The sequence below is a fragment of the Stenella coeruleoalba genome (genome assembly GCF_951394435.1).
Source record: "Stenella coeruleoalba genome assembly, chromosome: 7".
Classification (NCBI taxonomy): domain Eukaryota; kingdom Metazoa; phylum Chordata; class Mammalia; order Artiodactyla; family Delphinidae; genus Stenella; species Stenella coeruleoalba.
Genome location: NC_137153.1, coordinates 26,514,716 through 26,528,524, shown reverse-complemented (window position 1 = coordinate 26,528,524; position 13,809 = coordinate 26,514,716). Strand labels below are relative to the sequence as shown.

The 13,809-nt window shown below is 45.1% G+C and overlaps 1 protein-coding gene and 1 long non-coding RNA gene across 2 annotated transcripts in view; one reads left to right on the top strand and one right to left on the bottom strand.

Moving 5' to 3' along the window:
• LOC307189223 overlaps nucleotides 1-5,680 on the bottom strand; it is a 55,195-nt gene extending 49,515 nt beyond the window's left edge. Inside the window, exon 1 of the long non-coding RNA XR_013829125.1 lies at nucleotides 5,569-5,680. This is a non-coding gene — a long non-coding RNA (uncharacterized lncRNA). The remainder of the gene's footprint in view (nucleotides 1-5,568) is intronic.
• A 1,594-nt stretch (nucleotides 5,681-7,274) lies between these two features.
• LOC307189588 (spermatogenesis-associated protein 31E1-like) lies at nucleotides 7,275-13,185 on the top strand (the record flags this gene model as incomplete). Its single annotated transcript, XM_079927767.1, has 5 exons — nucleotides 7,275-7,505; nucleotides 8,251-8,308; nucleotides 8,893-8,953; nucleotides 9,231-10,062; nucleotides 10,408-13,185. The coding sequence occupies 5 exons, from the start codon at nucleotides 7,275-7,277 to the stop codon at nucleotides 13,183-13,185; spliced, it is 3,960 nt and encodes a 1,319-aa protein (XP_079783893.1).
• Between the last annotated feature and the right edge of the window lie 624 nt (nucleotides 13,186-13,809).

The following is a 13,809-nucleotide window of genomic DNA, read 5'->3' as shown; positions in this document are numbered from 1 at the left end:
TGACTGGGGTTTTAATTTGCATTTCCCTAATAGCTAATGATATCGAACGTCTCTTCATGTGGCATTCACCATTTGTATACCTTCTTTAGGGGAAATGTCTATTCAAATCTTTCGTCCATTTTTAAATTGAATTATTTTGTCTTCTTCTTATTGAGTTTTTAAGAGTTCTTTACATATCCTGGCTATAAGTTCTTTATCAGATATGAATGGCAGATATTTTCTCACGGTCTGTGGCTTATCTTTCCACTATTTTTTTCAGTATTTTTTCCAGTTTATTGAGGTATGAATGACAAATTAAAATTGTATATATTTAGGCTGTACACGTGATTTTTTTAAATGCCATATGTGATGATTTAATATACATATCTACTGTGAAATGATTCCCACAATCAAGTTAATGAACACATCCATTACCTCACATAGTTAGCTTTTCTTAGTGAATTTCAAGTATACATTATAGTATTAACTATAGTCACTAGGCTGTACGTTAGATCCCCAGAACTCGTTCATCTTATAACTGGAAGTCTGTACCCTTTGACCAGCTTCTCCCCATTTTGTCCACGTCCAAGCCTCTGGAAACTACCATTCTACTCTCTGGCTTTATGAGTTCAACTTTTTCAGATTCCAGATGTAAGTGAAATCACACAGCATTTACCTATTTGTGTCTGGCTCATTTCACTTAGCATAATGTCCTCCAGGTTCATGCAAATGGCAGGATATCATTCTTTGTTATGGATAAATAATATTTCATTATATGTCTTTATAGATATATGTGAAACATATACATGTATTTGAATATATCATTTTCTTTATTCAAATAAAACCTCACAATATTTTTTTAATTTACAAATTAAACCAATATAGAGGCATATTCTGTAGTCTCCTTTTTCTATTTAACTGTAAGTACAGTGATTCTCTATTGTGCTCCTATCCTCAGGCACCCTTAATTGGTTTACTGTGAATAGGGTTTCTTCTGCATGAACACATGCTAATTATTTATTTGTAATTCCTCACACAAGAATTGCTATCCCTGACCCAGTGGTCCCAAACCACTCAGGTGTCTCTAGAATATTCTGTGCCTAGTGATGCTGACATACAACTATGGAAACCAGCCCTCCTACAGTGTTTATTATGTGATGTTCACACCCCTCAGACTTGTTTGCCTCATTGACTTTATTCCTATTAATACCACATCCCATTAAAGCAGAAAAACACAACAACTGGATACACATAAAAGAGGCCAAGCTTAACCAAGAAACTGGTTCTTTATCCCTCTCTTTGTTTTTGATGTTTGGTTTATCTAATTTATAATAGGAAATGGGGTGAATTGGCTCACTTACTAAAAGCAGAAGTAAGTGGAGAAGAAAAATTTATTAGTCAGTTAGAGCAAGGGTTCAGCATGCAGTAGCAGGTTGGCCATCTGTGCGGGAGAATAGAAAGTTGCATTCCTGCAGGAGGTCTCTCTAACGGAAGCCATGTGGCCCAAGGAGGCGCAGAGAACTCTAGAACTGACATACATTTATGCTGTGTGTGACCTGCCTTTATCTAAACCTCTTTCTGTCTCACTAGAACTTCTTACTACCTGGCATGGTTTACCCAGCATTAGCCCCAAAATTGCAGTAAACTTTCTGGGAAGAGAATAACTTTCCAGTTGGAAAACAGTATTCTTTGCTCTCCCAATGGCCTTACCTTCTGGGCCCCTGACTCTGCCTAGGCACCTTTGCCCCTGAATTGCTCTCACTGACCACCTGACTTTCTTTTGCTTCTGTCAAGACCCCTAAGCCCCCTTTAATGGAAACAAAGAGTGTTCAATGACAGTTGCAGGAATACCCATCAAAAACGGAACACAAGTCACTGACCTATTAGAAGACATTGCAAACCAAATAATTAGCTATTCTCAAAATCAAAGCTCACACTGGAAGCCATAACTCCCAAAGCCAAGGAAACTACCTGACTGACAAAAATGTTAACATAGACACTTCCCAAGAAAATCTGTCCTCTGCCACCTACATACTTCCCCTTGCTCAACCTTTTTTAGAGATGGGAAACTCTACTTAAGGAACCTACGGCACAACAGCCTGCTAAAACCTAGGCTGAAAAATCTCATTGGAAACAAGCTGGATGTTTTGCCACTCAGATGGATTTTGGAGACACCCAGATGGCCACTTGGTCTCTTCTTGGTTACTTGTCGAAAATTTACTACACAGCATCCATTAGATTACACATCAGGACAAAGGGAATCTTGAAGATCTCTTTTACAAGTATTGGTGGGACAAGGATGAAAGCTAACTCTTTTATATGGCCCAGGGATCATGTATTAGTATCTCTGTGCTTTTGTCCAACACATGGCTAAAGTTGTAGACTTGAAGCTCTCTATCTGTGTCTGTCTGTATGTATTTTTGTCTATGAATGTGTAATAAGTTTCTACCTTTGGATGGTATTACAAAATTGCACTATGAAATTTCTTAAAGAGAATTCTGTTTTGATTAGCTTAAACATAAACAAACACACATAAATAGTTCTAAAATTACCAGAAATTAAGGAAACTGAACTTCTGATATTTTCATATGCTTAAAAAAGTATTCTTATGGAAACTAACTAAAAAGTTTTTAAAATTCAAGTTTACATAATTAAGGCAAATCTTTGTCAAAAAAGACTAGTTTAATATTACTGGTTTAATAAAAACAGCTATGTTTTCAACATCATACATTTTTATTCTACCTGGATATGCTCTTCCTAAACTTATAAAATTTTTCTGATTGAATAAACTAGCATTGTATCTACCAGATGTTTCAGATTATGAAAAATGTAAATTTTTGTTTAACCAAATTGAATCAATATTCAAACCAATCTTGTCTTAACAGTGCTTATGCTTTGTGGTACGAAGATAGTTTCCAAGATCTTTAGGTAACTCAAAACATTAGACTTATGCTAAACTGAGTTAAATAATAGTATTCTTTAGATACCTATACATTTTTAAATAAGCTAAAATCCTGAAAATTCATTACTAAACATAATTTTAAGTTGATATGATTTTGCCTCTAATTTTCACACGGAAAAGAGAGGGTACAGACTTTTTCCTTACTATAATATTTTATGTTAATACTTCTCTTCTTCATTTTAGAATCCCTCTTTTAAGATGCCTGATCTCCAGAACTCTAAAACACTCATCTTTTCCACTTCCTCTCAACAATTGTTCAAATGATTTTGCAGGAACAACGCCAAACAAGAGTCTTCAGGAGATTATTCCTTAGACCCAGATTTGACCCACTCAAAGGTTTATGATTGTCTCTGTGTTGTTCAACAATGAATGACATTTCTTGGTCATGAACAAAACTGAGGCCCAACAGTTTTGAATTTTACCTGTGATTTGTGATCTCAGAAAATAGCAACAGTTAAGAAATCACCTTATCCTCTGTTTTCTGAAATCCTCCACCTTTCGTGTACCACAAAGAACCACCCCACTTAAGATAAGATTTGCTACCCAGGCCTTCTCAGGATTCCCCTAAGACCTGGAGATCACTCCCTTGTTTATCTGTGACCAGGGAAACACCAACTTTTCCCCTTTTGCTTTAACCTGCTGATAAGACCAGACACTGATCTCTCAACTTCCCTTTCTTTGTTTCATGAAATATTAGCTGAGCTCAGAACTGGGTGTCCTTCTAAAACTAGCCAGACACAGAGATGAACCTTCCTGTTCATCTAACTGACTGAGACTTCACCTAATTGCAAAATAATTCCAATTGTAAATCAGCCCCACCTGTAACTTTCCTACTTTCCCTAAAAAAGTCTAAGGCAAAAACCACCCTGCAAGACATTCTGATCTTCTTATTGCAAAAGCCTGAATAAAATCAATCCTCTTACTTATTTTTTGTCTTTGAAAACATGAATAAGGGCATATATATCCAGCATTCTATCTGGGCATATTCTGTTACATACATTAATGGGGCATACATAGCTATAGTGAAAGCTGTATTAGCATCCTAAAAAGAACTAAATAATTTATATAGCCATATGAGGGACAATGTGGAGAGTATCACCTGGAGTGGAGTGGAGAAACTGACTTAAATGTGCTAATTTTTCCAGGATTTTTTACTTTTCAAAAATTCGGAACTGAGGGCAAGAGATGCACCATTAATTTATTTGAGATAGTTTCATAATTAAGCAAGTACACTTAAGGAGCATATTAAATTACTACTTTGGGAATAATTTTAGAATAACAGCAAAGTTGCAAAAATAGTACAGACTGTTCCTTGTACCCAGTTCCCAGTTTCCCCTAATGTTTCCATTTTATCTCCTCATTTAAGAGTGTAAGTTATACTTCTTAAATTTTTTATGGTTTCCTTAGAGTTTACAATATGCATTTTTGAAATAAACTACTCCCACCTTGAAATAACACCACACCATTTCATGGGTTCAGGAACTTTATAACATAGTATTCCCAATTCTTTTCTCCCATCCTTGTGACGTGGCTGTCATTAATTTCACTTATCCATGTGCCATAATTCCTTAACACATTGTTACTACTCTCCCTTAAAACAGTTATATGTTATCCATTAGGCCACCAGGGCTGATAAAAAGTTATTTTTTAGATTGATTAAGAAGCAGAAAACTCAAGGGTTTCATTTTACCAGCATTCATTTCTCCTTGGAAGTTCCTCCTTTATGTAGATATAATTTTCTGATCTTTGTCAGTTGTTCTGTTTTTAATGTTTGTGGTAACATAGGTGCCAAAGGCTTCAAATTCCTCTAATGTCCTTGTTTTTGTCTCTCCTCCTTTTTTTTTTTTTTTTTTAATATTTACTTATTTGGCTGAGCCGGGTCTTAGTTGTGGCATTCAGGATCTGGTTCCCTGACCAGGGATCAAACCTGGGCCCCCTGAATTGGGAGCACAGAGTCTTAACCACTGGACCACCAGGTAAGTCCCTTGTCTCTCATCTTGATGTTGGGGCTTCCCTAGGTACTGTTGCTCAGCTTGAGTCTCTGTCTTGCAGTTCTTTTGGCAGTGATCTACTCTTAACTATCCTGGAAGCCTGCAGGTGTGATGGTCAACTGTGAGGGAGGGAAAACATTCTATAATCTTGCAGTAAATCCCGGTCTCTAGCAGGCCTCTGTTTGAGGGTGTGGCCTTCACAAGTGTTTCTGACTCTCCCCAGGGATATGGCTCTTTCCCCTCCCCCTACTCCTTGCCTTGGCTGCAGCATTTCCTTGAAGCCCTATCCCCTGCTGATATGTTCCCCCAACACACCGCATCACATGAGAAAGGAAGGATGTAGAAGGCTGAATTGGGGGAGAATTTATTTCCTCTAGCTGGGATGAGATTTCAGAATCGCACTCTGGCCAAGTCCTTTCTCTGGAGAGTAAGATTCTGCTACACAGAAAGCTCCATTGCCACCCCTTCGTCCCCCCGCCCCCAGAGCCACCAGGGAACCTCTCTCCATCCTCACCATGAGAGCCTGCAGGGGTTCCTGAAGGGAACACCCCACAAGAGTCTGGCTCCCAGGATTTTCTCCCTCTCAATTAGTCATCCGTAAGTCCGCCTGCAAATGAAGCAGAAATCAGGACCCACCATGATCTCCATTGATTCTAGTTGTCTAAATTAGGGACCTCCATGCTCCTCAGGTACCCTAGTTGTTCACACTGAGGACTGTCATGCCCCAGTGACAATATCATAAAGGGTGAAGAGCCTGTAATAAAAGCAACAGTAGATGCTAGAGACGTGTTCTTGAACATGTACATTCATGACAGTATAGCCAAATAAATATTTCACATATTAAGAAAAATTAACCAGGTAGTGATTAAAAAGTACAATCCCTAAGTGAATACCCAATTCCACCTGCCAAAGGGATGTCCAATGATGTTATAGGGGATTTCCTATAAGACTCAAAGTGCCCTCTCTATAAGGTACAGGCAAGACTCGAAGCTCCAGGGTCTGGAGAGGGTAGGGTAGGAGGGCGAAGGCAAGGTGTATTCTGAAAAAGAAAATGTGTAGAACACCCTAGGGATATCATAAAAGGCTACTGTAGACGACTTTAACCCAGGCCTTGGTCCTCCAGTCCCAGTGTCTACTCTAAAGATTAGAACCTAAGCTCACCTAACCCATTTCTGACTTCTGGGAGTTCCACACATGTTTCTAAACTCTGGAGAATGGAGACTGTCTATTTCGGGCAGAGTGAGAAGAAATGTGGTCAAGACAATATACAAAAGATTTAGAGAAAATGAGGACATGCTTAATTTTTGGATTTGACTATACTGCATTGGTCTGTCGAAATGTGTGTGTGTGTGTGTGTGTGTGTGTGTGTGTGTGTGTGTGTATGTGTGTGTACAGTCTTTGTGAGGCTTTTCTACCTTCAGAAGTATAAAATGTTACTAACACAAAACATATCACTTAGAAGTTTAATTACTTATCTTTTTATTATACTTGGTTTTGTAAATTTGAAATAATAATCATTAGTTTGAATTTTTGTGTTAATTATTCTGAGTGAAGTTGGCAAAGGTGGATGGAAACTATAACAAATTAAATATTCAAAATTAAGTATAAAAAAAGTTCTATTTCTGGATTGATGAAAGTAACAAACTTATATGGGAAAAGTGGTGTTCATATTTGCAACAATGTGGATGAATCTAGAGGACATCATGCTAAGAGAAAGCCAGACAGAGAAAGGCAAATACTGCCTATTATCAATTATATGCAGAATCTACAAAAAAAAAAGTCAAACTCATAGAAACAGAGGAGTGTTTGCCAAGGGCTAGGGTTGGGGAAAATAAGGAGAGGGTGGCAACAGGGTACAAACTTTGTATGAGATGAAAGTCTTAGGATCTAATGTACAACATGGTGACCAGAGTTGATAATACTGTATTGTATAATTGAAATTTGCTGAGAAAGTATTCATACAACTTAAATGTAAACATGCGAGATGAAAAAACGATGGAATTGTGAACAAAGGAGATTCTGAGAGTATAAATCACTGGGAAACGGCCAAAATCCTGGGAGAATTTCAGAGTTTCAAAGGCTATGAAAATGGTGGGTTCAAGCCGAGATCCCCAAGAGATCTGAGGAATCAGGAAAAATGTGATTTCCAGGTGGAACGAATAGAAAATTGACTAAGGTCTAGAAGACCCATGAGGGTGGAGGGCTAGAGCTGTGGGGCAGATGTTTAGGGAGGGGCCGTGGTACAGCCTCCTCCTCTATGACTCCCTCCCACACCCTCAGGAGCCCTTTGTGACCAAACCACAGCTCTATGATGTAGGTCTAGGGCTTTAGTCTCCAAGTACATGCCCTGTGCTCAGTTGCCTGCTGGCAGCCCTGTGATTCAGATAATGGAGAATACTCTCTTTCCTCTGAAAAGCACTTTTGATACTTGGCAGTACTCCAGTTGCACTCTCTGTGTGAGTGACATCATCCTAGCCTTCCTGTGTGGACTGGGGCTCTTTTTCCTGTTACTCCGCTACCTCGAGAATAATGTATCTTCACCACCTCCCAGGAAACATGAAAACATCAGGAAGGTAAGGAACCCTTGGGTCAGACCCACAAGCACATGATCCTCTCTTCTTTTCTATCGTTATTTCCACTTTTCTCAGTCAACTACACAGACTCCTGAAATGGGAAAGAACAGGACATCTACTCTCAAGTATAGAACATCATCCCTGTAAGGACACAAGCCAGCCTGGGCAGGGGATAGAGTGAACACTAGGATTTCTATCCAAAGGTCTCAGACCAGTTGCCCAGGTATGGTAGAGGGCTCCAGGGCAAGTCTCACACACAGTGACCGGAGGTCGAGCACTGGATACCGAGTTCAATCTCAGCCAGAGGACAGGCCCATGAGCACTGGATCACCAGCTGTGAACAGGTGTCTCGGATGAGGGCTGATCTGCTGGCAGTGCTGAGGCCCTGAGAGCCTCACAGCTGGCGCTGGAGTGGCCCTGGCCTTGGGAAGCAGAGACCCACCTGCTGGAGCTCAGATGAATCCGTAGTTCAGAGAATGTGTGTGTTTCTTGAGCAGAGGAACAGTGACGAAAGAAATCCAGGGTGAATCTCACATTGAAAATCCTTCTTTATGTTCTTCAGAGAAGGAAAACAGAAAATATTTTTATCGTCTTTAAAAATGAGTGAAAGGAAAGAAAACCCACAGAGCTCTGTTAGTTAAACGTAGAAAGTCATATTATGTTATGGACACTGAGTGTCTGATGCTTGTCTAGAGAGGGGAGAGTGAGAATTGGGTCCCAGGTCCTCATTTGTTCTGCCTCTCAGCATCAAATGGAGCCGAAGGGGAGACGCAAGATTAACGAGAAAAAGAGAGCTGTGAAAGGTAAGTTGTGCCATTCATCCCTGTGTGCCCGGAGGGTTAGCCCCCATCTCTCCCAGCCCTGAGGGCCCAGCTCCACAGGCTCCGAGGAGGCCAGTGGCAGGGCCTGTCCCTCAAGAAACAGAATCCTCAGGGAGGCTCCTGGGAAGGAGAGCAGAACCCAGATACCTCCCAGATTCCATGTGCACAATGAAGTGGTAAGGGGCCTGGAAAAGGGTGTGGCCCAGCAGGGGTGTGTGGGCTACAGTGGACCAATAGCGCCTGGGTTGGGAGGTGGGACCTCCAGGTCCAACCGTGGACAAGTTGTTTAACTTTGCTCAGATTCCTCTGTAAGGTGACCCCTGCCCATTCTCCCCCACATGGAGGACGTGAGGTCGGCAAGGGGTAATGGATATGGAAGTACTTTGTAAATGATAAACCCTTTCGTGAGCTTCGCCATCACTGTCAGGGATCATGTGGCTTTGGACGCTGGTGCCTGGGCTGCAATCTCCCAATGGTGTCCCCTTAAAGGGACACTGCACTCAGCCTCCTGTAAGACCCCCTAGGCCCTTGCCTTCACCATCGTGACCCACTCTGCTGATTTCCAGCTTGCAGAAATTCCCTGAAAGAGCTGGAAAAGGCTAGGGACCTGATTTCACTTCTGCGAAGGTAAAGAATCTTTCCCTTCTCTCCTGGGTTCTTCTTCCACCCAAAGCCTATGGTGTGACACCTGGACTGCAGGGAGCCTGGGGCTGAAATGCGAGGGGGAGCCCTGAGGACAGCGTACATCTAAAGCCCTGGGGTGAGGGACAGCAGGAGCACTGTGAAGTCAGCATGGGGGCCGTGGAGGGCCGTGGGGCCACAGGTGCCCACCCCTGCCTGCCCTGCCCAGCCCTCCTGGCCCTGGGGGCTCCTGGCTGCAGCTTGTGCCTCATGTCTCCTGCAGCCACCTGCACAAGCTCCCTGACAAGGGCGGCTTCCATCAGCTCTCCTGTCAAGACCCGCTTGGTGAGGTGGGCAAAGCAGCGCCTGCAGCAGCCCACCAGCCCTGCAGGGAACCTGCAGAAGACGATGTTCCTGCCGTGTGCCCATCAGCTGCCCTGGTTCCTCTGACACAGGGCTCTTTACCTGTGGCCTCCACCCTGTCAACAGAACCTCAAGACCAATCCAACTTGAAGAGAGTCACCCTTGGCACTGTGGCAAAGTGCTCACCTCCAGGTAATTCTTTTTTGGCATCTACCACTGCAGCCATCTTGAGTCTTGGCCTCGCACGCTATCACATTTTGTTCCTGTCCTGCTGGTGGAAGATTACCAAGGCCTTGTTCTTCCCCACCGCATCACAGAGTAAGTCCTGGCAAGAACACCTGTCCCACCAGCCACCAGGGGCCCCGTCCTCGGGAGGGCCCACAGACAAGCAGGTAGAGACTGGTAGCCCCTTATTTGTCAACCCTGAAGTCCAGAAGCTGCTGGAGCTTCTAATCACCAAGAAAGTAAAACTAAACACTTGTAAGGAGAAAGAAAAGGATGGGTCATTCTCAGAACAAATGAGCTCAGACTACCACCTGAACACTTTAGGGAATATGTGGAAATCACTGGGTGCTGAGCAGGACAACACAACCCCTCAATCTTTCTGGAACATGAAAGACAACACAGAGCAGCTAGAGCAGCTACCTGGTCCTCAGCAGCTCTTACACTCCGAGGTCTTGAGGGACCACCTGGAACAGAAATACAGCCAGCTCTACTGGGGTCTCCCCTCTCTGCACAGCGAGTTCGTGATGGTTGTTAGGAGCCCTGCTCAACAGCAGACGCCCTTTGTTTTATTCATGGAGTTTCTCATGGCTTTTCAGTTTCAATTCAACCTAGAATACTTTTAGGTGCTTCCCAGGCGCCAGTCTTGCCCTGCCCGGGGGTCCCACCCCAGCCTTTCACTCAAAACTTGCCTCCCTGCCAGCCCCCACCTCTGGCTCAGATCCAGGCCCAGCCCTACCTCCCATCTTCTCTCCTATCCGAACCACCTTATTCTCCACCCCAGATGAGTACCTGTGGACTAGACTGTCCTACATTTCAGAACAAGACACTATATTTTATCCCAACTGAAACTCAATGTCTGCCCCTTGTTGCAGAAGCAACTGAAAAGTGGGGAGCCTTCACCCTCTGTGGTCAAAAGATCTCAGAAAGGCTTTAACCAACTCATTCTCACCCTTCCTCAAGACAGGGGACGCTCCCAGGCCCAAAGGTCAGCAGTTTCCTTTCATCATGAGGACTTAATTGGCCCTGATCTCCAGAAGCAACATCTTCAAAAGAGGCTCATCAAAGAGCAAACCAAGAGGGGCCTGGCCCGCAGTATCCACCTGTCTCCGTCTCTGGAATTGAGCTCCTCTCAGTGCCAATTTTTAGGGACTTATCAGGCACAGGGCAAGCAGGGACCCTGGCAGCCCTCTGCTTTTACAGGCAAAAGGAGACTGGACCGACAGAAGATAAGGTCCAGGTGCCCTAGGAGATCCCATAGGAAGGGTCAAATGCAATTCCAACCAGGGCAGGATTTCGGCAAGGGTCTAAGGCCATGTCTGAGGAGGATCTCAAAAGCTTCCTCCAGGACCAGCCTCCCAGTGAAGTTTCTGCTAAGAAACTCTGAAAAGGAGTCAGAAAGATACTTGATGAGCCCCTTGAAGAGTAACTCTGGAAACTGTTTACCCAGTAGCCCAGAGCAGAAACATCTAGAAAAATTCTTGAAAGCCCATTTGAGCACAAAGTTGAGGCAGATTAATCAAGGTATGACGCCTGTGATGGTGCGTCAATCCTGGCTTGCCGCCAACTATGCTTCTTATAAGCCCCACCCTCGTGAGGAAATCAGAAATCTAGCATCCTCGAAGTATTGGAAACCCGGTGTAAACTCCTCCCGTGAGCTTTCCTTCCTCAGTCCAAGCATTCGGCAGATGCTGGAAGCACATGTTATAAGGTGGCGGGTAAGGCACAGGTGGGGCTTACCCAACCAGGCCTTTGAGCCCATAAATCTCAAGCCGGGTGGGGCTCAACCCTTGTCCTCTCCAAGGTCCACCTTTTCCCCCTCTGCCACCTGTCAATCTAGAGCACACTCAAAAGCCAACTTGGCTAATAAGCTCTCTGGAAAACCTCAGCCCCATCAGGGAATGAAAGTGATAACAAAAGCAACAGTCCCCACCCTGGTGAGTCCCCTCCCTGTTCCCTCACCTGAGCATACAGAAATCCAGAGGGCCCTGGGACAGACTTCACCTGGTGACAGGTATGGGCTCTCAGAGGCCCCTCTGACTGGACAGGAGGGCAGGCTGCCTTATCAGATGCCCATAGTCAACCTCATGGGCAGAAGCTGGGAGAATGGAACTGTCTTGGGGTTTCCAGCCACTAGGAAAACCCTGTCACCACCAACAAAGTCACTTGCCCAACCTCCAAAGGAGCCATGCCTTAAAACACAGGTGGCTCAAGGCCGTGCCACTGGTGAGCTCCTTCCAGACTCTCACAGTGACATCCTCCTTCAAGACTATGCCATTGGCATGCCCCTCCAGGACTTTGCCACCAATGTGCTCCTTCAGGACCATCGCACTGATGTGCTCCTTTCTTCACACATCTTGGCTTCTCACAGGTCTCTTTCTAGTTCCCAGAGGGAACATGCTAGTGAGGACGCACCAGCTTTCCAGGTGGTGCCATATGACCTCAACGTCAGGGAACAGAGCAGCCGGGGGCAGCAGACATTCAAAACACCACAACTTCAGGACCCATTTAAAGGCCAGAGGGAGATGTCTGCCCCAACTGAGGAGTGGAGGGACTTTCAGAGGCCCCAACCAAAAGAGCATGAAGAAATGAAGAGCCAGAGGGAGATGCTCGCATCAGCTGAGGAGTGGAGGGGTTTCACGAAGCCCCAACCAGGACAGCATGAAGAAACAAAAAGCCAGAGCAACGTGCCTGCCCCAGCTGAGGAGTGGAGGTGCGTTAGGAGCCTCCAAGCAGGAGAACATGAAGAAACGAGAAGCAACCAGGAACAACAGGAACCCAGGACACCAAAAGTTAGGGACCCGTGGAAGGGCCAGTTTGCCTCGACTGAGGGGAGGGAGGACAACTGGAAGCCCAAACCAGGAGAGTATAAAGAAAGGTCTTCAGGACTAAAGGCTTCGCAAGCAAGTGGGATGAGCCACGCTTCTCAGGTCAGGGAAAGAGGAGAGTCCCTTGGGAGCAAACACCCCCAGCTCTCACCAGGGAAGAGACAGCTTTCACCAGAAAGCCAAAAAAGGACGAGGCAGTATGTCAGCCACGATAAAAAAGGCAAAGGAATAGAAGAATCCCTTCAAAAAGGCAAGCCTGCATCAGCCACCGCTCACCAGCAGAAACCAATCAAAGGCAAACCTGTTGGAGAGAGCAGGGCTATTGACCCTTGTGCGACTGCAAGAGCTTTTGGACAGGTCCTAAGAGAGAAACTGGGGCTTCACCAAGGACTCTGTGCCTCAAAGTTAAATCTGCACCCAGAACAGCTCCAGGCCCCAGCACAGGGGCATTCCCACCACCACAGGGTTCTCTCCTCTTCAGAACAGAGAAGGTTGTTGAAAGATACAGCCTACAGTCACCAAGCCAGCCCCAAGGACCACAGCTACCTTAACAAGAGCAGGCATACCACAGGCAGGGGCGACAAGTTAGCCTTCCCACCCAGGGAACTGGAGTCCCCAGTCAGACGCTGCCAGCATGGACCAAGGCTGGCTGGTGACTCAGGCCACCTGCGCCATCACTCAGCATGTCCTCAAAAATGTGTTCCCTCTGGTCAGCCAGAGTGTGCTTCTCATGCCTTTCCTGGGGGGAAAGTGGTGCCAAAGAAAGTTCAGTTCATGGAAAGAAAACCTGCTTCTTCTCACGTTAACAAATCATCTATGCGCTAATGGCTTCTCTTCCTACCACAATTTTTATTGTTTCCCAAAATACATGTTTTTTCTCATGAGAGGTGGTGGTCTCTGTCTGTGCCCTGCTGGGGGGAAGGGAAGGGATCAGGGTCCACTCTTCCCAGGTGCCTGCTCTGGCTTCCAGATGGGATGGGGCCATGGAGGGAGGTTGATCCCAGCGTGGAATACTCATCCTCACGTCAATTCCCTCACTGCACTTAAGTTTCCATAATAGCAGCATTACAGAAACAAGCAACAGCATTCAGGACGTGTCAAGGTGAACTAAACCTAAAGACCTCCCCCTTCTCAGGAACTGGCTCAGTCCTCTCCTGCTCTCTCTCTACCTTGAACTTGTGGGACTGTAGGGGAGGGGTTTGCAGAGGCTGAAATTCCCCTCAGGCTCCAGAAAGTGTCACAGACTAGTTCACATGTCAGAATAAGGAGGGGAGTTTGGGGGCAGTGCTAGCCCAGAGTCCAGAGGTGGCAGAAACCTTGCCCCCATGTCTTGGTGGGGACAGATGATGCCTGCCCTGGAAGCTCCTTCTCTCCCTGATGGAGCTGGGATTGAGATGGGCTGGGAGTGTCACCAGGCCTCTGCCTTCCTCACAGTCTGGAGCAGCGGTG